The sequence below is a fragment of the Helicoverpa zea genome, chromosome 12, assembly GCF_022581195.2.
Source record: "Helicoverpa zea isolate HzStark_Cry1AcR chromosome 12, ilHelZeax1.1, whole genome shotgun sequence".
In the NCBI taxonomy this organism is placed as follows: Eukaryota; Metazoa; Arthropoda; class Insecta; order Lepidoptera; family Noctuidae; genus Helicoverpa; species Helicoverpa zea.
Genome location: NC_061463.1, coordinates 8644045 through 8669537, shown reverse-complemented (window position 1 = coordinate 8669537; position 25493 = coordinate 8644045). Strand labels below are relative to the sequence as shown.

The 25493-nt window shown below is 35.4% G+C and overlaps 1 protein-coding gene across 6 annotated transcripts; it reads right to left on the bottom strand.

Annotated features, from left to right (window-relative positions):
* Positions 1 to 616: 616 nt before the first annotated feature.
* LOC124634846 (protein phosphatase 1 regulatory subunit 16A) lies at positions 617 to 24404 on the bottom strand. 6 transcript variants are annotated; one of them, XM_047170497.1, is made up of 10 exons: positions 24156 to 24404; positions 23329 to 23420; positions 19206 to 19357; positions 17330 to 17778; positions 16539 to 16664; positions 15311 to 15386; positions 14438 to 14570; positions 13626 to 13746; positions 6810 to 7323; positions 617 to 6177 (listed from the first exon to the last, which is right to left on the bottom strand). In XM_047170497.1, exons 2-10 carry the CDS (start codon positions 23406 to 23408, stop codon positions 5930 to 5932), a joined length of 1899 nt encoding a protein of 632 aa, XP_047026453.1. In that variant the 5' UTR covers positions 23409 to 23420; positions 24156 to 24404; the 3' UTR covers positions 617 to 5929. The 6 variants fall into 6 exon arrangements, with proteins under 6 accessions (XP_047026453.1, XP_047026455.1, XP_047026456.1 ...); XM_047170499.1 differs by having other exon boundaries at positions 617 to 6165; XM_047170500.1 differs by having other exon boundaries at positions 6849 to 7323.
* Between the last annotated feature and the right edge of the window lie 1089 nt (positions 24405 to 25493).

The following is a 25493-nucleotide window of genomic DNA, read 5'->3' as shown; positions in this document are numbered from 1 at the left end:
CTGTCGTAAAAATGTATCAAATCCTTAGCAGCAACAGACTGAAGACACTGCTACTAATATAAAAATGAAACACAATATATTTTTTTATATAAAGATTCAGTGTATGTATGTATGTATGATGTATTTTGGGCATTAGTTATCTTTACACTCGTGAGATAATTTCGTGTGCGCTAGTTTCGCGACGCACACGTTGGGTAACCTTGCCCGTGAGGCGGCCGCGTGTCTGTCTCGAACCCGGCGGATTGCCCGCCGCTTGATAAATCAATAACATAAATTAAACAACAATAGGGGACCCGAGTTTTCCTACTTCCAGTGCCCGAAAAAATTTATTGAATACGTTACCCTAACCTATATTTTTTTCTGAAACTAAGGGTGCAAAAAAAATGTATACTTACAAAGTTATTTTCTTTAAAAAATAGTAGGCCTATAATTTTGGGAACCTTCTGCAAAATATGTTGAATTTTGGATGTATAAATATTGATCACATTTTCAGCGACATCCTTGAAAAACACACCAATTTATGACAGACAGGTATTGGTTGATTTTTGTTTATTATACTAATGACATAAACCATAGAATAGAAGGTTAGTACAGTACATATAAATAAAACGAGGTATTTGATTTAAACAAACGATTTATTAATGTTCCAGATAATTTAATTTTACACTACTGTTTATAGGGCTTAGAAAAATCGAATAATCTTCATAAATGAAGAATAAGAAACAAAAAGAAGCAAAATCTTACTTTTTAAACAAACGAAAATCTTGCATTGTCTTTGCATTATCATTATTGTACATTAGTCGAGACGGCAGGATCAAGTCCCAATCTTGACGGGATTACTTGTGTTAATACTGTTTGTTAACAAAAGACTGGAAATATTTTTAGTTGGTCAAGAATCAGCAATAGGTATTAATTTGTCTTATAATACGAATACAAAATAATTGAGCACATAAAACCGTCAAGGATTTAAGACTTGTCCCTGCCAACCTGCCGTGTATCACATTGTACCTTTGAATCATGATATCCTTTGAACAGTAGTGTCTATCACCAGCTTAAGTACAACGTTTAACCATAGACCTGGGAATAAAGACTGTTTAGAGCATCGTACCCCATAAAAATAAAAGAGAGCAGTAAAGATGTAAAAATAGTTTTAGTTTCAGTGTCACTTTGAGAACCAAACTTTGTAACTAATTATTCTTTGTTCCAATAATTGCTGGATACTTTATTTTTATTGGTCATACGACAATCTGACAGTCTTTACATAGCAAGATTGTAACACATATTATATGCCACTGAATAACGACACAAAAACAAGTAAAGGTAATACAGTAGATCACATTGAACACCCTACATCAATTGAATATATTAAATGTACGTACTTATCGATTATATAGCTATAATTTTATCATTACCAATCAGTTATAAGAATCTTGGGTCTTGATATGAAAAATATTTGGAAATTGACTAATTGATTCACAAGGAATTTATTCAATAAAGACTGAAGATGTTATTATATAAAGTTCTTCAATTCCAAAATCCTACTTTACTTTTAATAACCGTTATATTTTTTAATGTGAAACGTGAACCATTTTTTCAGAGGGCAAGACAAAAAAGGCAAGTTCACACATTTGACAAGTTATTAAGTAATATACCGCATTACATCTAGGTCTTTTGAAAATTTACTAATTTCTTTCGCATTATTTTGTATTAAAATACTTAACTATATGTATCCAAATACCTAGGCGGAAATATATACTTTTTGTTCTGAAAAAACTTACATCAATTGATATTTCTATAAAAATCAACACTGTGTAATGTGATGCTGGTTATAATTTTCTAAATAACATGATAGAACACTTGTATGACGTAACAGTTGTGACGTTACTTCTATATAAACAGCGTAACACTGACTAACTATATAACTAAGAGGTCGTTATATACACAGGTTTGCGGATCAGCTGCCACTCGATATAAACAATCATATAATACAAGTTTATTCGACGATATACATGTAAAGTAATATATGACGAATATTCTACAATGTATGTACATAGGATCACGTGATGATAACAATAAGGATTCAACAGAGGAGAAGGTTACACTTTACTAAGGCAAGACACAACAGGCACTGTTCAGTATTCCTACTGCAAACATTAAATGATCACACAAAGTTTACTTCTTAAGAATCTTCATAATATATTATATCTAAACTTTTCACTTTGAAGAAAAACGTGCGTAATACGATTCGGCAAGAAGTGATTGTATGATAAATCGATGTCCTGCTAAATTATTTTCTATTTTATTGTGTATTGGGACAGTCTATTTCTATTATATTTTGTAATATTTTAGAATTTAATATGTAACTTTATAACGTTAGGTAAACATAAAAACCCCTAGTGTAAAGCTGCCAAATAATAACTTTAAGAACGATAATCACTAATTCAATTCTTGGTTCCTATTGACTGTTGTCGGCAAGACAAGCTGCCATCACAACCCACATGTAGGTACTTACGAAAATGATCATCAAATATAACTAACACAGAGCACAAAAAATTTGAAAACAAAATATAATAATACAAAAAAAAAAACTATGTTCATATAATAAGTATTTGTTCTGTCAAAAATTTATCAAATACTAATAAGTATCACAAAATGCCGTCCGTAAAATGCTTTAAAAAAATAATACTGTTTACAAAATAAAAATGAAATGTATTGTGCTTACTTATAAGGCCATTTCAGTATTGCTTTGTTTGTATGTCTATATTAATATATTTTCAGTTTACATTATATATTTGATATATTCACGACAGTTCCGTGTTACACATAAAGTACACATATTTTTAAGTACTTTTTAAGTACTGAAGATATAATCGATCTACCAAATAGCTACACTAATGACTAAGATATGGACGAATGAATTGCTACTGGATGGGAACTAATGATGACGCCTACTCATGATAAATACGACTCCAAAAGCTTAATAATTATATTACATTGTATAAATATAAAATTTAACAAGACGATATACAACGGAATGTCAATTTCCTACATTCACCTAACAAGAATACCACAGACAATGAACACTGGATTTTTATAGAACATAATTCCACGAACATTTGCTACAGGTTAGATATCAAAGATAAAATTTTAGTTCCTAGGACTTTTTTTCTAAATAGGGGGTTACCACTTTACACAACGAAAGGGTGAAACTAATCAACACGTACAGTGTTACCACGAATATTATATTAAAGTATATAATTATGCGGTAAACATTTAACTGTAAATTAATTGTTATGCTGCATTCGAACAACATTTATTTGTAGGTTTGCGCTGGTTACAAAATTCAATATGAAACTAAAATATGTTTCAAATCACGTAGGGGAGCATGCTAAGTATTCGCGGTAACAATGTAATACAATATTTTTATCTAAAAGTAAATTGTGCTTGCAATTTAAAAATATAAAAATATTGGCACAAATTGAGTATTTAGCTCTAATAAAGAAGAAAAAGGCACTCGACTATACAGTATACACCCATATATTACATGTCATGCAGATAAATCGCCCTTAGATTAAATAGTTCACCTAGTCGCCCGAACTTCGAGGTGAATAACAACAGGTATATATTTATTACTGACCACTGGTACATTGTATCGTTACAAGGATTTTATCAACTTCTAGTTGAAATACAACAAATCATCACTCATTAGTAAATATAAATAATTTAGGAAGGTATTGGCGATAAACTGGTAACAGTAGGTGCATTAATGTAACACATGGGTAGTGAAACAAATCTACCAGCACGAATGCCGTGGCCCCCTCGCTCTGTCAACAGTCAGCTGTACATATTTTGAAATTTAAACACAACACCGATTTGCATGTGCCATTACTAATTACGAGTATCTCATAGCATAAACATTTAATTTTAATTTTCAAAATTGGGTATAGTGTAAATTTTAATACCGTTGTTGCATTGTTTTTATAAATACTGTTGAAAAATCAGTAAATCAATAATACAAAAAATACTTAAGTGTAAAAAATTAATACGGTTAATATACCAAATTCCAGAAAATTGTACTCAATTGGCGTGCTAAAATATTTTGGACTATTTTGCTACGTTAGTGATTAATACGTACGTAAATGAATAAACTTTATCTAATTCTACCTGATACTGTTAAACATTTACATGTTGGTTGTTACTGCACTGCTACACTGAACGTGAATGTCGTACTTGCGTACTGTTTTCGACGCACGTCGTAAATATACTCAGTCTCTTTTAATCAATTCCTGGTAACACTAAAATAATTTGACATGGCGACACACAACACTATAACTAAGAAATATTGGGGCGGGCGTCTAAACCATGTTTATTTAAAGTAGTAGGATATAAGAACATCTGTGTAATTGTAATGGCACATGCAACCAGCTGTATACTACTAATAAATGTAAATCCTACATAAAAAATCCAGTCTTTGGGTCAACATTGAACTTGTAACTCAAAATACTTCAATCGTGCTAAAATGTTAGTATAAAAGTAAATAATGTTTTAATATTATACATAGATGGCCTTACTACAAAAACTTTAACCCCTGTTTTACACTTGTCTAATAAAATTTTGGCTGCAAAATGAACCATATGTCAACGTCATAATTTGACATTTTTTTAGACAAGGCATAAACTGACGTTTAAAAGTTTTTATGGTAAGACGGATATAGTTTAAATTGTTAACATTTTAGTAGACAAGGAACAAAAACTGTAGATATAAATAGTTTAAGCAATATTAGAATTTTGTAAATATTTCAATCTAATATTGAATGAATAGTAACTACGATTTTAAATATTTTTGAATGTTATTATGGCATATCTAATAGGTAGTTAAAATTGTGAAATTACTATACGTTTAGAGAAGTAGGTATATCCATTTTAAGTACTATGTTTGTATGAGTTACAATTCTAGTGATATTAGTTTATTGCCATAGAGTGGTCCGATGAAACTAAGGCAGTTATCGCAGTTATGTTCAGTTAGGATATAAGCAACACTCCATCTGTGCTACAACTTTATATAAGGTTTCACTTCCGTCTCGTTAAAGTATATCATTTACTTATATTGTTAGAATAATTTATTAGTTTGTTTAAATAAATCGTAGTTTAGGAATTAAATTATACTATGTTATACATAGATCAGCATTATAAGACCAATGTTTGAGGCACTTCCGAACAATCGATACGATTATTATGTATTATTGCGAATTATGGTTTGTTCTGTTTAAAATGCTTATTATGCATTTTATGTACCATTAAAATAATTGGAAACATTTCACTCAATGAATACTGCAACATTCAAATTAACAATGAAATTAAATTATTTACAATAAAATAAAATATTTCAACAAATATAATCAAATAATGGAATGTTCAGGAAATATAAGACAAGAACTATTTTACAATCCAATACTTAAATATATGACAATAACTGCAATATAGGATTCACTTCTAACACTACATAAAATATTAGCAACCGTATAGTTTCCTTAACGCTAAGAATACAATAGTTGTTGAGCTCTTATATATCTATCACACTGTTTTCCAGCCATTGGCAAGCCCTTGCTTTGTGAGCAAACATGGCAATACTCCATCGGCAACATTCAACATATTACTTTATTTCTCTATACCTGACCTACAACCCGGCGATTGACTTTTTGACGTGCAACAACATTTCAGTCGCGGCAAATAATAATAAAATAAAAATCAATATACTTTTCTTTTCATAATCTTCAGAGCCAAAATCACAAGGCTAGCTAACGCAAAAAGTCAACCGTCGTTGCGATCTAAAAGCCGATCAAAAACTATTTTGGAATGACAATCAGACTTGTACGCTTACCACCATCACACGTTCGGTACACTTCGGCTATGTTCGGCAAGGTTCGTGCTCACATGATGATGCAGCAGCGGCGCGAGCGCGTGTCGCCGACCACGTCGCTGGTGTTGCCGGAGAAGCGCGGCACCGTGCCCGCGCTGGGCGACAGGCTCAGCGGGTTCAGCTGCACCGGCATGTCCTGCTTCGACACCTCCGACAGCGAGTTCATGCTGTGGTTGTTCGTCGACGTCAGGCTGCTCTCCACCGGGCTGCCGTTCGTTCTGATCTGAGCGCGCTGCTTCTTCAAATCTGCGAGAGTGCCTGGAACACCCACTACTGATTACTATTCTTAATTTTAAACTTTTTCATGCTCACTACAAATCATTTCATGAGATAAGCATAGCTATTACATTTCAAGTTTCAAAATTACGTTACTCAATCGACATTGCAGTGCATTACTTTAATTAAACTATTTGTAAATAATAAATGCTTATCTCCTTTTGAGCATTTCTACAAACAACGTAAATAACGTGACGTAAAGAAACCGTAACATTTTGGAAAAGAAATAGTGCGATGAACATAACAGATAGGTAACAGAACATTAAATAGGTGATAGTTTCAGAGAATACGTGCACTCAAACAAATCGACATGTACTAAGTAAACGAGCCCCATTAACGACTACATAACAAAAGAAACAATGAACGCCCACACGGTACTACCAGCATGCAACTACAATGAGAGACTGCTTGCCTCATATGCATCCTCGAGAGTGAATCAATTCTGGAAACCGGCACACAGTCCCAACCGTCATTTATATTTATATACCATCACTGTGCAAAACTGTTAGATTAACTTTACAGATAAAATTGTTATAACTGTGCTATGAATTACGTATGTATATTAGATGTGCTTGTTACGGTCAATTTGAGTTCGTAAGGATGCATATAATTACCTGCGTTAATCATGACGGTGACATGAACATTGATTTTACCATTATTGTCTGTGGTGTAGGTCGCGGTGCCGCCTTCAGTGATCGCGATCTGGTTGGGGTTCACTATCACCTCTTTCCTACCGTCTAAGGCGTCCTCGTTTTTGATAACGTCATTGTCCTGGCCCTCAGGCGCCTTTCTGACGCCGTTCGGTAAGCTCGTTCTTTCGTAGTGTTTGTTTTGTTCGTTGACGGCTTCGAGGTGCGAGGAGGGCAGGGCGCCGGGCGCGTAGTGCGAGGCCGCGTTCACTCCGAACAGAGGGTTGGAGGTCTTCTGAGGGCCGTAGGGCAGCAGGTCGGAGTGGTCGCTGACGTCGCTGGCGCGCTGGCTGTACGAGTGCTTGGGCACCGCGTACTCCACCGTCGAGTCGTAGCTCTGGTTGGACGTGGTGGAACTGTTCGACAGCCGCTTGTGTGACAACTCGCCCGGTTGTAAGTTTGCAGTATTCTGGTCGTTTTCCACGCCATTTGATAGGCCCTGGAACAAAATGAACGGAATCTAAGCGGACATCCTTAAAGCGGTGCAATCAGGTGGAAGAACTAATGATATAATTGTCGACGGATACATTCCACGCAATTATTGGCTTATCCAGTTATCGCAGCAGATGTTTCTACTTTATGTAAGTAAGTATAGTATATTTAATTTTGCTGTTACTTTTCTATTGGACACCATCCAGCAGGAGGTCAACGACCAGTAACGTCAACTAATAGCTTCTGATAAAAACACTGCCTATTATCCGAATTAATATTATAAACGCTAATGTGAGTTTGTCACGCATTCGCAAGGTAAAATGGGTATATCACCATATACTATCTATCTGTAGACCATAATAATCGTGTGATGGAAGGAAGAGCCACGGATCAGGGTACATTTGGGGACGATTCGAGTCTGGTGCGTAATGTAGCCTCTTCAAGATACGGATAAAACCTAGTTATTGTTTAAAAAAGAAATATACTAATGTGCACTAAAATATCTATTACCTTAATAGTGTGCAATTTGATAAGGGTTAGAAAACTAGCCAGCATCAATTTTAGAGTTAAATATGAACCTAAATGGAAGTGATAGAATATTATCTTACTATGTATTTTAGACTAGCTGTTGTTTACGTCTCACAAGGATACTGTAGCTCTCAACAGTTAATATTTTTTGAAATCGGCTCTGTAGTTTCGAAGTCTATTCAAAACATACAATCAATTAATGTTTTTTCTTTTCAATATTATTATTATAGGTTCATGCCTCAGACTACTGTAAATTATAACCTCCATTAGAATGTAACTAGATTTAGTCAAAATATTTCTGAATATAATCTGAATATTTTTGAAGCTCAAACTATCTGAAGCTAAATCCTATAACTTCAATTTAAAAAATACTGAATTTTTCAGAAACTGGACTAGGCACATTTAGCCGAAGGTCAAGCGCAGTCGTAAAAATATTGCAATGCGAATGAAAACATTATTTTACTAGTAAAATAGAAAACATATAATTAATTGGCATTAAATACGAAGCCCATTATTTATAATAAAACACATCATACCCTATATCGGAGTCCTAGGACTTGCGGCTCCTTGCGCATACGGCGCAAGTTGTCGTTGGTCAAAAACATTATATCCAAAGACATGATTACAATCCGTAGTCAGTAACACATAACACACACTGTATCACATAGCCACATAATAATATCCTTTGAGAGAACAATGGTCAACACTTTATGAAACACCATAAAGGAAGAATTGAAGTTCGAAGGAAGATTTTTGTATATCAAAATGCATCGTCGAAAGAAAAAATAATGAACAATGAGCGGTGCGTGTTAGCTCGCTGACCACACGGAGTGACGGCGCGCGCGCGGCAGCCGGCGGCCTAGGGAAATCGCGGGAAAACTGAGTCGCCCGTGGCGTCAATCAACGCGCTCGCCGGAACGGGATGCCTGCGCTAATCACGACGCCTGATTCATGATGCACTAACTGACGCTCCAAGCTGATTGATTGCGTCTTACAATGACATCTACACTAAACATTCTGAAATGTATGAAATACGGGGAACCTGCACGTAAATTTTGTTATTTATGTCACGCGTCATAATAAATTTAGTTTATTATATCTACACGTCTCTTAAAGATTGTAGCAAAATAAAATATGTTCAATTTTTTAAGGTCTTTACATAACCTACATATTGAAGGTTCCATACTATTTTTAAGCGATAAACCATAATTATTTATCAACAGTTTCTTAGAAGCAATTATAAAGAGTGCACAAGCGAGAAGCGAGTGCAAATCAATCGCTCTAATAAGTATCAAACTGGGCAGGAACTCATGTTATTAGCATTTCTCACGACAAGTCCACTCGCATGTGCATGGTCATTGCAATTTTGCATACACAAAAACTGAATTATGTGGTAGAAAACATTGCAATATAAACTACATTCTTAAGTCATGTTCTGGAAAATAAAATACATTGTCTGAAACCACAACGGAGCAAGATCTTGGCACACATTTTTATGTTTAATATATTTTGAAATTACCAGACATTACAACAATATTTTGTTTTTTGTATTATTTTTTGTAGTACTTTTTGCAAATGATTATGATCTTTGAGTTACTGAAGTTCTACGTCACGGCGTTGGTCCAACTGTAATGTAAGTAATAAATTATTCGAGTGCAGTTAATTACGAGGCGCGTCGAGATGAAAGCAGAGAAAGTGCGGCACACGGGTAACGTAAAAACAACGGCCGGTGTTCAAATCGTTCACTTAGCAGATACCGATAGGCGTGGTGAACATTACTACTAGTTTTTGTTTATATACCTTGCACACATTGTGGACTAATTAAAGCAAAACTTATACATGAACATACAAGCGTCAAGCAACTGATCATATCATGAAATTATGCTCTTTAACCTTGGTTGTTGGTGAAACCTATCCTACACACTGAAAAGACTGTAAAAACCACCTATCTGTAGGAAAGATATAAAGTTATTCAATAAACAGCATTGTGGAGACAAAACAAAAAGTTTGGTCTTATTGCTGTCGATAAAAAATCGACAGCAATAAGACCAAAATATAAACAAATGATTTAAGTCCATTATAACTACACCCTAACAAAATAATTAAATAGTTACACCTATAAATTAATTATCATTTCTTCTGCAAACTGACTAGGTATTTCAGTGTTTATTCTGCAGCCGCCGATGTGTTCTCAGCTGAAACAGTGCTGACATATTTCGCGAACATAACTTACGTTTAGCAATGCTGTTTGTAAACAGTAATAAAAGTAACGTTATAAGCCGAACTCATTTAGAGCAACACGCTCGTAAAATGAAAATTAAATTCTGTAAAGAATTTTTCTTACGAAATCAATTAGGTTTGTAAGTTGGTAAAGTAACTTGTGCGATATTAAATCAGATAAGAGATTTATTTAAACTGCTGATAATGTTCTATCAACTACAATACATTTTAATTGCCACAGAAGGTTGCAAATAATTTTTAAAGTGCCAAGATTCAGAAAAGTATGGTGATCAAATTTTGTTGGTCTTGTTTTTCATATCTTCATTATTTCGTCTCTGATAATATTTTGTACCATTATTTTAAGGGTGAACAGAATTCTTAGCGAATGATATAGTTGACGCAATGCTTATGGCATTTTGCAGCAATTTTTAGAAAGGCTACAAATCCGACCTATAACCGAATGCCAAAATCATAAAAACGAATGACCGCGCCCGTACAGTTTCTGCTATAATTGCAAACGATTTCCGATTAGTTGTAAAGTTAGCGTGAGATGATTGCAATTTTTTTGACTAACATATCTTCCGTTCATTCGTGCGATGCATTAATAAAATCTTCGCGGTCATAAAATTGATATAAAATCCGTCAAGTTTATAGAATACATAAATAGTGAATATTGAACAACGGTACTCTTTTGCAATGCTATATTGTAAACGCGAATGAGTTTGGTTAATTGTTTCAAGTCCAGATATTGAACCGGTAACATCGTGTAGCTGCTGATTAACAGTGCAATGGGCTCACTGTGGAACGAAGAATGTAACATACCAGCTAAATAGTATGACATACGTTGGCTCATTCAAAAAAAATGTTTTGAAATTATAGGTGTATAGTATACCTATCTATCACTGCTCCGAAAGCCTGTCAATGTGAGATTTCTACTCAGCCAGACCTTAGTTACAGCTTGTTACAAGTTACATGTGACCTAGACTGTAGCAAATATGCACCGCAACAGGACTTATTGCTTAGTATGCAATAATTACTACCCCAGTCTAATACAGCGGCCAGAGAATGCACAATGAAGAAATGTCTAGATTAGATCCAGTACGGAGCTGGTTGCGCCACATACCTTCTGCTAATACGAACGTAAAAGCGTGCATTATTGCTTCCCATCTAATTGGTGGCCAATTACGCACTCGAGCTAAACTGTATACGTGCACAAACATTTTGTACTACATACACAACAGGAACCGTAAATGCTTGTTTGCAAATGTATAATTTGCTTACTTTTCTACGATCTAAAAATTATCTCTCTTTTGTTTTTTTTTGCAACTTTTTCTTGTGATCGCAAAGCGATTAAAGAAAGGAAACGTTATAACTTTTAAATATTATTTTAAGAATGAACAATAGACTGTAAGAACAGGTTTAGTTATTTTTTGTCTAGACTTGATCTTATTTTGTAGTTCAACCATAAAGTTATTAATCTGATTACAGGCCGGAATGTTAATTTGAATCATGAGCCAGGTTAATAAACTGTTTTAAGTATCTACAGTGTAACTTTACGCAACATGCAGATACAAAATGGCGATAACCTCAAAATTCATCCGCATATTAAAATATACGCAACTGGTTTATTATCATAGCGAACAAGTCTTTTCATTGCAGGTTTTATACACGATTCATGCACTTCTTAAATAGGTGATAATAACTATAATGATTAGCTTATTGTCACACTCCTTTGATAGATAAATTCTGCCTGTAAAGCAATATAAAAGAAAATAACGTTGGAGCATTTTCTAATTCAATTTTAAATTATTTTTCCATAATATATTACACTTTTATACATTTATTGTTCCAAAGAGAAATGTATTGTTAGCAGCATAATAAGCGTGGTAAATAGATTCACTTGATAGGAAAAGCACATTTAATTAATCCACATAAAAATAATGTTGAGTATATGTTGTTTACTTCGTTGTAAGGAAAATGTATAAGAAAGTAATATTTTAGACATGATTTAATTTTCGCAGTCGGAATATAATTAACTATTTTCGCAGATCGTTTCGCTTTAGGTAGGTACAACGGTTAGTGACCATAAAACACATAATTATGTAATATATTCACAAATTATGTACTTAATTATAACCATGTAGGAAGTGACCGCTGGACAGAGCTCTCCAACAGCTAAAATAATTGTATAACGGTAACAATTACGCAATAATACGCGAAACTGTGTACATTAACAATGCGAATACATGGCGTGTCGCCACTCGGTTTCCCTTTCACAGTAAACCACCGACGTATTTGGGTTCCGTCCAACGACTCCTGAACATGTTTTTCGGATTTATTCTACTTAGAGAGTCATCGAGATAAAAACTTTAGGAGGATATTAAAATTTTCTAGTTTCATGTTTTTCGGTAATTTAGTATGAAAATGAGGTTACAAATTGCAAAATCTCAAACCAATTTGTAAATTCTTTAGAGGAAACCTTACCGTATCGAAGGCGCTAATCATAATTATTTAACAGCTGGTAATTATTCCGCCGGCATCATTATTATAACGCGTATCTACGGAACACGGTGCGTGCAAGTGCAACTAACACGTATGTTCATTATAAATGCACCTTAATTCGTTTTGCCGATTTTTCATATTTTTCCTTCGCGAAAGTCGAAAGCGGAATATTAATTTGGACGGACAATGACGTGGCCATTTAAATTGCAGCGAGCACGAGATCGGAGCTCATTATGATAATATTAATGGCATATCTTCAATGTTGCGTGGCACGTGCTGTGGATACATAATTGTACAATATGAAGGTTCAGAATTTTTTAATAGTCGAGTTATTAAGTTTTCTTTTGACGTATGTCTTGTTGAGATTGATTTGTAGCAATCGGTATGTTTCCAATTAGGAGTCTGTCATAAATTCCTCTTTTTGTGCAAAGCATCGTGATTACGAGTAAAAGTATATCATTCGTTAGTTGTCACTAATTACTCTCATACCTAAATAAAATAATTTAAAAGAGGTGCATTATGTTTGAAGTTTGACTAACAGAGTCTTGTTAACATGAATGGTGCGGCATTTGAATTTGACTATTAAATTGTATCTCATAGGTATAAAACATTTTATTACTTCAATATACTTAAATACTTCATTACATGGTGACAGAACTTGCAGCTATCTAACAGCAGTGACGCCGTGCCATTCTTGTGCCATAACCTTCAATGTTGGGGTGCTCACAAAGGACAGCGAGAATATTAAGTTTATAACGAATTGACGGTCGCTTAGAGCATTCCTTGTTCTTTTAAAATAATATTGTATATATCTATAACTGTTTAACATCAGTCAAAAATAAGGGATCAGTATATCCTTCCCAATAATGGCGAGCAAAATGACTATCGGAGATGTCATAACGCAAAATCTTTTACAAAGGCGCCTGACCGATCTGCCTTACATCTCTGATCTGGCATCTCCGCTGATCTTTCTTTCTTTCATGCTGTGATAGCTTTATTGACCTTTAAAAGCTGTTTCTGAAAATGCTTAAAAGTAAGCTTTGCAGTTTATGTAGGTACCTGCAGCTCATCATCGACGGCGGAGTCGAAGGTCTCGCGCAACCTGGCCTCGCCGCGCACGTCGGCCTTGGCCGTCAGCTGCTTCTCGCGCAGCGACGTGCGCCGCACCGACCGCACCCTGCTGGGGTTATACACTTCAATGTTATACGGATATGAGGGACAATCACATGACATTTACGGACAAATACACGGAACATGTCGTGGAGTCATTTGGCCCTGATTGTTCGTCAAATAACTTGGCCCATCTAAAGCTACTATTTGACAATTCGTGCAATGTAATGGCGTTTTGTTTATATATTTTTAACTATCATGATGTATTACGACAATATTATGTCATGAATAGAGTGAAACAAAAAAACAATGCGAGCTGATCTCACCACCATATGGAGGAAAAAGTGAAGTCAGCAGTAGCTAACTTTAGAATGGGTAAGTTTTTTGATAACGACCGCAAAGTGGCAGTTGGATGTCCATGACTGATTAAGCCAAAAAATCTGACAGCCAGTCTTAGCAACGGGTATTGTGTTGCCCGGGTAACAGGGAAAGATAGAAAGACACTCTACATCACCACCTATTTCCAGACCCTTTTGCTATAATTAATGACCGATTTATTGTAAAAATAAAACACCCATATAACAATGGACCAACGCACACGTCGGTCAGAAAATCCTAGTTAGAATGTCCTCGCAAAAATCGGTGAGATTTTCTGTCTTACAAACGATCGTGGGTGGGCAGTCTAAAATCCTCGGTCTTGTGCACAGCAGCACTAGACCAACGGGGCAAAGGTAGTAAGTAGTTCGAAAGTTTCGTGGTACCGGCTAGTGGAGGCGCTGGATGAAGACCGTCGCGCTGTCCTCAGTCGGTCGGCGGCGGCGTGACGACGCAACTCCTCTTGGTCGGCCGCCAGACGTAAGATACGAGCTCGGAGCTCGCCTTCCTCGCAGATGTCTGACAACAAACAATATAGGTAAGAGTCTGATGATCATACTTGGAAGAAAAAAAAATGTTTCCACCCATGTACCCTGGAGACTGAAAGTACTGATCCGATTTGAAAAGTTATTTCACTGTTGCGTGACCTACAGTATCGCTAAGTAATACAGGCTATATCTTGTCCGGGCACGAGAAGTTCCTCCGGGAGGCGAATGAAATTGCGGGAAAGCAGCTAGTAGATAATAAAACCCAAAAAACACCTCGTATATAACGTACTCAAACATATTATGTGACATCACCTACGCTCGAAAATGTAAGTGAAAAGGTGTTTTAAGGCGCCAATGATAGGTCATGCGTGTCGTAAAGCTAGTACTTAGCGCCTGTTGCATTTGTCAGCGTAACAGACTGCAACGCTTATTCATGCTATAGCTCACTGAAGCCTTTTCATGATCTTTAAAACGACTATGGCCCATTTTCATCGACCACAAACGTCCAGTTTCTTAAAACAACTGTGTATGTATTTTTACCTAAAAAAAAAACAAACATTTAAGTTGTTGGTGAGCTTGGGGCTTAGTATTGCTGTATTTATTTTAGGGCTGATTTTTCAATCATCGGTTAACTTACCATCTGAGGAATAAATATGGCGGTTTGACATATTTTCTATACAAAAGCTGTCAAAACGTCAAACATATTCATCAGATAGATGTTAACTGATGATTGAAAAGCCGGCCCTTATAAGAATAATGTTTTATATTTACCCGCTGGCGTCTCGTCGTGTTTATTCCTGACATTGAGATCAGCTCCATATTGTACTAATAGTTCTAGAACTTCTAGCTGTAACAAAACAAAGATACATTATAATTTATCTTTTCCATAATATGGTGAGTCAATAACGTAGTTAGCATGGTGTTTACAGTTGAGGTCTTGTATACATTCAGTTAAATGATTATGTACAATACATATTATCTGTCTCTCGGTATTGCTCCTGCTCCACCTGCGTCTTAACGCGTAAAATTTTGGCGTTACGCAGATGTGGCCAACGTTTGAATGGCATTTTATACAAATGGCATTATTAATAGCATTAAACGTTTAGCGATCACACATCAAAGGGTTTTAGTGCGTAGCTTAGCGCGCTAAGTGATGTTGGCTACATTAATGCCATCTCATTCCACGAAACGCATGCACACAGGACGCATGCAAGGACGAGTGTAGGTACTTTGTTTAGGCGGTAACTGCATTTTACGAACACGATAATGGAGTGGTCGAATGAGAAAGTTTTAGAGTTTTTAGTATTATTGCAATTAGAGTCGCGTTCAGTCATAAAACTTTTTCGAAAAATCCTCCAACTCCCTCCAAGCCAATTTTTAATCCCCCCGATGATCCCGGCCCCCCCAAAGGATTTTCCTCCCCAAAAAATCCCCCGTGGACAGAAAATACCCCCAAATTTGGGGGAAATCCCTCCCATCTGGCATCACTGGTTAACGCGTCACTTCATGAAGGGATTAACTCTTTGCGGCATTGTAACCTAAGTGTAGCCAACACGCATTTTAAATGCCCTAAGTAACGTGTAGTTGGCCATTGACATTAACGTTAACGCTAACGCAGATGGAGCAGTAGCATATTACTAACTGGTTACAGAACACATGCTTGGATTTCAATAGATATTCTGCGTTAAAATTTAAATTATTCAGCTAATTCACTCTGGTGTCCTTCACGTGCAAACGTCTCAACGGATTTTGATGTATATAGGCAGATGTTCAGGAATCAAAATACAGGGCTACTTTAAATCCGGGGCGCGAAATAGGGTTCGCGGAAAGCGGGTGAAACTGTTGACAGTCTTACCTAGTATTGTGCCTGTTCTACCAAAGGATTTCATGAGATTGGTATATGATCATATATTTTTGCGCTGTATGGATACTAAACCCAAAAATATATTACATAAGTTGTTAAATTAGCTATATTTTATTGATGACGTGTGGTACATACATGTCCCCAGCAGGCGGCGGCGTGGACGGGCTGCCACATGTCGTGGTCCACCACGTCGGTGGACGCGCGGTGCTCCAGCAGGTACTCCACAACCTTCAGGTACCCGTTCGCTGATGCTATGTGTAGCTGGAAGATGATAGGTTGGTTAATTCTATCAGTTTCTATAAAATAGAAGTCGCCGTCTCTGATGAGTGTTTGACGGGACTTTGCTAAATTATGGGTTAAAAAAACGGCTTGGGTAACAGAGTTTGTAAGAAACTACAATGTTTTAATATAAGTAACACAGCGAACAGAGTCGCAGGCAAAACATTAACAGATGATGAAATTAAGATTTGTTTTGTTGAGATATAAATTCAAGAAGAGTTAAGCAGGAAGAATAGCATTTTTAACATTCTTTACCTAATGTTTTTTCTCCATATCAACTGTAATATTCAATTAATGTCTACCATATTCCTAATTCCTTTAAAGTGAGCCTAAGTTTAAAATAGATTCTTCCTAATTAATTTAGAGTTATACTAAGTGACCTTGGACATTATATTAGACACCATGAATTGACTATTTAATAAATAAACCATGAAATTTTACGTTTCACATGAGAATGTTAATTAATTCAACATATTAACATCACAATGGTATTAACATCACATCTATTCATACTACTTCTGTTTCACGAAGTCACGTACATACATGGTATCCCATTATGGCATAGAAGTATAACTTTAATAGTGGACCTTTATATCCTTTTATTTAGGCCTGATAATTTTGTAATAAATACTTAATTCTATACTCACAAGCGTGGCACCCTGATTATCCCTCGGCTCATCCAAATCCATGCCCGCCTTCACTAAATCATCGACATCCCTTAACATTCTCATTTCTGTGGACGCTCGGGTATCGTCTATCAGTCGCTGCGTCACACCACGGGCTGCCATCTCGCTCTCAATAGCATCCAGTGTACGCTCTTCCTCGCAGATGTCGTAAGGCATGTTACCATCGCCATTTACAGCGAGAAGATTCGCACCCCGTTGTATAAGAATTCGTACAAGGTTGAGGTTCCCGCAAGTGGCTGCGGCGTGTAAAGGCGTCCATTTCTCGCTGTCTTCTGCATTGACGTTAGCCCCGTGGTCGAGTAACAACCTCATCATTGCCTCGTTGTTGTCTATGCAGCACTGGTGGAGGGCGGTCAGGCCGTCTTCGTTCGTCGCGTCCGGCGTCACGCCGCGAGACAATAACCGCCGCACTGCAATTCAATTATCGAGTGTTTAAAAAAAACTTTGGATTTTAAAAATCGAATTACGTTAAGTGAGTTTGTTACGCTTTCACGGTGAAATAGTTAAGCTAATTAAGGTGTTATTCGTTACGGCAAAATTGTAAATTATATTAGGTGCAGGTAGAGGAATTAGGGACCTAGTTAACACGCCCACGTAAAACCTGATAAATTAAGCTACAACCATGATGTTATCCAATCGGAACATTTTTCAAAAACAGCAGGTATTATTTGATTACTGTTAAAGTACTACTTATTTATTGACACTATATAGTAGGTATAGATATTGTATACTTACAAATAATTATTATGCATACTATAAAGATACAACTGTTGTCATTATTGTATCTATAGGTACCTAATATCAATTATGCTGTCATACTTGTAAGTCGAATGGCGTCACAACAGCGTTTCAAGAACATGAACTACGCAATTCGAGCCAGTAGTAAGTAATATGAAACCGAAAACATAGAAATACTGACAAACAATCGAAATTACAATAACAATGAAAGTAACGAGTTAAGGTACAATATGTAACTTACTAGTTCTAGTCATTAGGCTTCGCTAACAATCTCGTTATGGCGCATAGAGAGCCTAATTGACGGAGCAATAACGCCAATAATGTCGCTTTTATTGACTTTATTTATGAAGCCATCAGGCTGTCACCTGACCAATCAAGCCCAGATGTTTGTAATTATACAGCAGCGACTTCACAAGATATTATGTTTCCAGCGTGTCTGTTATATTAATATAAATTTATTGCTTTCCCTAACAAGACCATGCCAGCACAGTTCCTATAAAATTACGCTGATATGTTGAGGCCACGTAATCCCCCCTAGACTACAAATTTACTTGAGTACCTCAACAAATTGATTATTAATGGCAAGTATTCCGTATTATTTAGCGCAGTCATACCTTTACTGACCTTTCAAAGTTCTCATTCACTTATCAGTACTAAGATGTCGTAATCGGCACAGGTGCGGACCTTGTGCGATTCAAAACATTCATTAAAGAGACGTGCGAAACCTGGCTCAAGTTCCACAAATTACTGCGGATAACAACATAATTGCTTGTCACTTTGTGAGCGTATAAAATGTTAAAATGCTGCTAAATAGCCACGAGAGTCATGCGATAACGGAGAAAATTTATAGTGCGGATTTAAGTGGAACTTTCCGATTCCTACTACTGTAGGCCAGCTGGCAGCATTTAATGAGTGGCTAAATGTCAGTATTGAACCGAGCTACTGAGATTTGGCCTTATGTCTTGAAAATAAAGCAAGTTTTCAGTCCTCTTTTATGGTTAAGTCATTCAAAAAGGTCGGCTATGCCCAAAGCTGGAGGACACGAATTTACCATCGTTATTTTCTGGACTTTACGTCCAAGTATGCAGTTATGTCATACCTTCGTCTATATCGTTCCTGGCCGCGGCTTCCAGCAACATAACGCTATCACTAAAGTATATGCTCCGCTTGTTGCTTTTCTCCCGTTTCGCCCGCGATCGCAGCCATTCTTTTTCTCGTTGCTGCCATAGTTTTAACTGCTGCATGCGTCGTCTGAAACGAATTACTTTTACATGAGGATTCCGAGGCATTGTTTGTTATTCTTTACTAGTCGTCCAATCACAATCTTCACTAGACAATATTAGGAAATAGTTTTTATGACACTGTTATTTCCTAATAGATGAAAACAGACATAGAGCGTGCGTAACATGATAATTATGTCGGTACAAACTTTTATCGTGTAGGGAAGAAATTAATTAGGTACTTGTTTAATCTTTTATAATCCACAGATAAGTGTTGTTGTTAGAGCAAAGACGTGCTCAGTGTTTAATGTGCAATGGACATATATACATAGAAGGGTATCTCTGAGAGAGGAATGTGTATATAATTTCGCCATTTATTTAGCGACGTCATTTATTAGCGCTTTTATTATGAATTTGTAAAGTGGTTCATTGTCGTGTTTAGTCCATATAAGTTGAACGATCGACCTCCGTGCATTGCCGGCGCCTGACGCCCACTTGACGCGAAATTCTAAATACGCGAATATGGATTTGTTCTCAGTCGATTGGCAATAGCATTTTGAGATTTTTTCATAACTTTATGGCACCGTCAACCTAAGTATACCAGTTTACGGCCTCCACGCATTTGCGAAATAAAGGGTTGTGACGGAAAAAGGTGACAGGCAGGAAACATGACTGCAAGGATATGCATAAGGACAAGGCTCTAAGAGGCCTTATGCGTATTATTTTGCGTGTCACTGTTGCATAAATGGAAAAAAAAACAAAAGTAATGCCTTGCAGTTCGAAAGCGTTAAGTTATGTGCGTCTGCGTATTTACGTGTGCGCATGCGTTTTATTTTTGGTTGGGTCACTCAATCTCGAGTTCTTGACATGGACTATATTTCAAAATGATAGCGATGTACGAACCGCCACGAAACCGTGGCTTATTTTCGTAATCCACTTCATGTGCTACGCCTATTCCCACACGGGTTCATATTTTAAACTGTCATGCAATCGTAAAAAGTGAAAACAAGGTTTCACTTTACATTATAATACGTTTCATAATAATAATATTGTGCAGAATTGGCAATGGAACACTTTCCGAGTTTTAATGAAGCAGTAATTAAGTCCGTAAAGTTGTCTTAATCCGTTTATTGATCGTCGTTAAGCTCGACTGACAACGAGCCGTAGACAGAGGATGCATAAATATTCCTCGCTGAATCATGTCTAAGATAAAAAAAGTTTAAAACAAGAACAAAGAAGCGAAAGCCATAAATCACTGTCTGTTTATGAAGATACTGTACAAAGAATGTAATAAAAGCATATCAAAAGCGCGAGCTCCTTTATTTTTTTTAAACGAGGCGTATAATCGAAAGTAGGCGCTCACGTTTGTTTCCGATATCTGTTATCACACGTGAACTAACTCCGTTAATCTGTGTGACGTCGCCGGTTAGGTACAGGATTAACGACACACGTATTGCAAGGCAAACAGAACTGTGTGCTTATGCTGTATCTCGTGTTGACACAAATCCATATATAGAACCTATCGAGTGATATGTGCTAAAGATCTTGTACACACAACAATATTGTGTATGGGTACATCATGCTATTATCAGTGACATATCATACAATAGCTGTCAATAATAGATCCTAAAAACTGAAGATAAATAAGATTGCAAGAGTACTGATCACAAAAAAGTTACCAATAAGAATAGTTTCTAAAAATATATGTGTTCATATTATGTATATTTTATATCAACAGTATCAGAAAAAACAATATTTTAATATGTTTTTTCCATAGCATACTGTGTACACAATTATTCACAATGGAAAGTTCAGACACTTAAAGTGTGTCATTTTTAATGCACACTTTCCAATATTTGTTTTAGTACCTACTCTTACATAAAATTAATTTAACTTTATGTTCATTTTATAATCCACATACAGGAGTGCAGCTTTTATGGAACACAATATTGAGTTGTAAAAATCAATTGGACGGTAATAATTTTGTATTTCATTTGTTTGAAGGGACCATTAGCAACTATAATAATAAAATATGTTTGAACCCAAGTATCTGAAATGTTTTTATCACAATAATCTAACATGAACACTTCTATCAACCAAGCTCAATCCATACATCAACTTTTATCTATAACAGGCATCTCCAATGATAAAAAACCGGCCAAGTGCGAGTCGGACTCGTGCACGAAGGGTTCCGTAAATTACAGTTAAATCAACCTATCTCAAAAACTATAAGAGATACTTTGATCAAACCAAAAATCGTTGAAAGAGTTAATTAGCATGCATCACCTCTATTTTTTTTAGAATTTTATACCCCGTAGTTATAAAAATAGAGGGGGGGGGACATACTTTTTACGACTTTGAGAGCTGATATCTCAAAAACCGTTCACTTTAAGAAAAATGTTTTTTAGAAAACTTTATATCATTTTAAAAGACCTTTCCATTGATACCCCACACGGGTATGTACATCGAAAAAAAAAATTTCATCCCTCAGTTACATGTATGGGGGGCCCCACCCCCAATTCTTTTTTTTACTATTTAGTGTCATATTTTTGTAGCGGTTCATACAACACATATTCCCATCAAATTTCATCACTGTAGTACTTATAGTTTCCGAGTAAATCGGCTGTGACAGACGGACAGACGGACAGACGGACAGACGGACATGACGAAACTATAAGGGTTCCGTTTTTGCCATTTTGGCTACGGAACCCTAAAAATATTAGATATAATTCTATCAATGCTATATTAATGTTTGTAACCAAATCTACATTCATACAAAAATATAGTGGCAATGTTACTTATTTTAATCACCTTGTTTGTTATCAAGATAATGAATAAGCACCTTCACATTCAAATTACGACTTATCATTTTAGAATAATTTATCCTTTGTGGAAATAATCATATTGGTTTTCCAGTTCATACAAAACATTAATAGACTTGTTTATTGTCTAGTAACTTCCTGTAACATTAATTTCAATCTTGATGGTTCAACAATTGTATGAAGCGTTGTGTCTTTCAAAGTCCCAGAACGTGCTATAAACACCAGGAATGCTTTCCACTACATTAATCTTACTTTCATGCCGTTTGTGCAGCAGTTTACATTCATTCACCGATATAAATGTTGTTGCTTGCCAAATACTGTCTTTTATTTTGACGTTTACAAGCACCTTTTACACTTTTGTAGAAAGTTTAAGTCAATGCCTTTTATGCAGCTGCTGATTACTTAAATTTGTTAAATAAATTAAAGCTAAATTAAGAGGTCATAGCTAAGATAAGCTTAAGCATTAAAATACAATCAAAGTTAGGTAATCCCACTAGATAATTACCTCCTAATAGCTCAGATATATATATTTTATTATTAGTATCTATGTAGTGTGTAGTCATTACTTATACATATGAACATCAGATTATATGGTTGAGCAGTTTTCCTCAAGGCAAGTTCAAGACCAGTGATCACATGGTCAATATGGTCCAGATTTAAATTTCAATAATCAACAGAAAGATACAGCTGCTATTTAATATACATGAAGGTGAAAAATTGCATTCATAATAGAATCAAAACTAATATAATAAAGAGGAATATTTTTTTGTTTATACTGCTTAAAAACTATTGAACCAACTTGAAAATGTATTTCACTGTTGGAAAGCTAGATTAGTTCCAAGAAACATAGGCTATATTTTGTCCGGGTGTGGGAAGGAGTTACCCCAGGACAAGAGTGAAACTGTGGAAAACAGTTAGCATGATAAGCAAAAATACAAGTAAAAAGCTACCTCTAAGAAACAACCTCTGTGCAGATTAGTGAGAAGGAAAATTAATGTACCTACAGATGTCAGATGATCTGCTCATCTTATACCAACAAAAACTTTTCAACAGCTTGTGTCTAATGTTTAATTTATTACATTCAAGTTTAACAAGTTTTTTGTACAGACAATTCCATGGAATCAAATTAAACCTTCAAAATTTGACTTGTATTAGAAGAGTAGAACATAAAGGGTTTTACCTGCGGGCTAGGTGGAGCCTCTCCTGCGTGGTGAGGTGTTCCACCTGGGCCATCTCAGACACCAAGTCTGAGTGCTCCATTTTGATCCAAATCTGCAAAGTTTCACACTATGTCATTGTCTCCGTAAAGATATAACTGTAGTTACTGTCATTTTGCTTGTCTGTGTAAATTATCTAATTACTAAGATTTTTTTATTCAAAAAATGTTTACTTTCATTTTTTAATGAGTGTGTAAATGAAGAAAAAGAAGACATACCAGATATTATTAAGATTCTCACAAAGTAATCAAACAAAGAATATATTCTGGTCATTTTATCATCTTTATCAACATGTTTTTAATTAACATTTGACATTTACATTCCTTACTTAAGTTTTAAGTTGAATGTATTTGTTTATGAATTGGCTTTAATGTTTCCAATATTATAATCACAAGAACAGCAATAGATTACAATAAAACTAAGCGTCTCAGTTTGTAAATATTATCTACAATAAGAAACAGTCCAGTATACCTATACAACATCAAACTTATTGATATCTGACACAAGTCTGATAAGATAACACAGCCCTATAAGCATTTCAAACCATTCTATTGGGAAATTGGAAAATTTCGACAGAATTCTGAAGTTTTCAATACTTTCCCGCAAAATCTGTCATGAATCTCTGGTACAACAAATAATTCAGTTTTAAAAACAAACTGACAGTTTAGAAAGGCACTTGGTTTCTACAACCTAAATCAACTTTGCAGGTCAACATGATATTCTAAGAACATTTGCGGGAGAAACTATACACTATACATATTTATTCTAAAATATTTTTCACGCTACTTACCGCTGTTCTAGTTAATTACAAAACGTAAGTATGTTTCATTCTTTTATTGATGTATTTGCCACACATGATAAACAGTTTGAAGAAAAGGGAGTCATTAACACATATACATATTGATACTTGGAGCTAATTGAAATCCATTGTGTGAGAGAAATTTACAGTTACATTCTATTTTCCGTTATTTTTCATGAAAATAAGAAACAAGGAGAAAAATCACAAGACGGCGAGCGAACGAGCGAACGATGGGTTTACTTTTTTGGCGAGTTGAAAACCTTGACTTGAATACTTGGCCTTTGGCGCGGAGCCCAAAAGCAAAAAGCTAAAAGTAGAAAACTTTTTTTGAAATAGACTAATAAATTAAATAAGAAATAGAATTATATGGCATATTTTTTGTAAGTTTATAAAAATACTTATTACTATTCAATAACTGCTTTAACGTAGGATGTTTATGAATAATACCTTCGCTTCAAGTTCGAGTATGATTTAAAAACGAGACACGACACTTTTGCGCGCCATTTTTAAACGTGTAGTGTAGTGTGTGTAGTATTATTTACAGCTGCGTAAGTGTTGTTCTGTTCTTTTATTAATTACAGTCTGAAATTCAACATTAGAATAAATAAAAGGACTATTAAGCGTACAACTTCATCATAAACATAGTTTTAGCATTTACCTGCTTACAGGATGACGGTTTTCTAGTTGAGCTAAGGTAAATATCTTTGATTTGTCAAATATAACCCACCCAAAACAAAAATGTGAAAGACTGCCAAGTTCGATAATATGGGAATGCTTCGCCTATAAAAGAAGTGAGATCTGAATAAGTACCAAGTTCCATACACATACCTCAGTTAAAAATAGTTACTTTTTAATGATGTTACTTGGAAAGTTTTCATACACCTTGTTATAAACGTACTAAACGCAATGAATCAAGTATTTAATTTTCTATTAAAACTTGCCAAGTAACATCATTAAAAAGTAACTATTTTTAACTGAGGTATGTGTATGGAACTTGGTACTTATTCAGATCTCACTTTTTTTATAGGCGAAGCATTCCCTTATTATCGAACTTGGCAGTCTTTCACATTTTTGTTTTGGGTGGGATTTCATTTATTTTTGTAAGGTTGTTTATTTTATTTTTTTCTTATGATGAAGTTAATTAAAGGAATGTCTAATTTATACTATCTTTTAGATTTTTTAATATGCACTATGTTTCTTACAAAGAAATGAACTAGATTAACTAAATGGACTAGATTTACCAACTGACTGACATGACATGTTATCATATATTATGTTCGTGGATCAAAGTTACACATTCGTTATTTTCGAAAGTGATTCACACTTGGC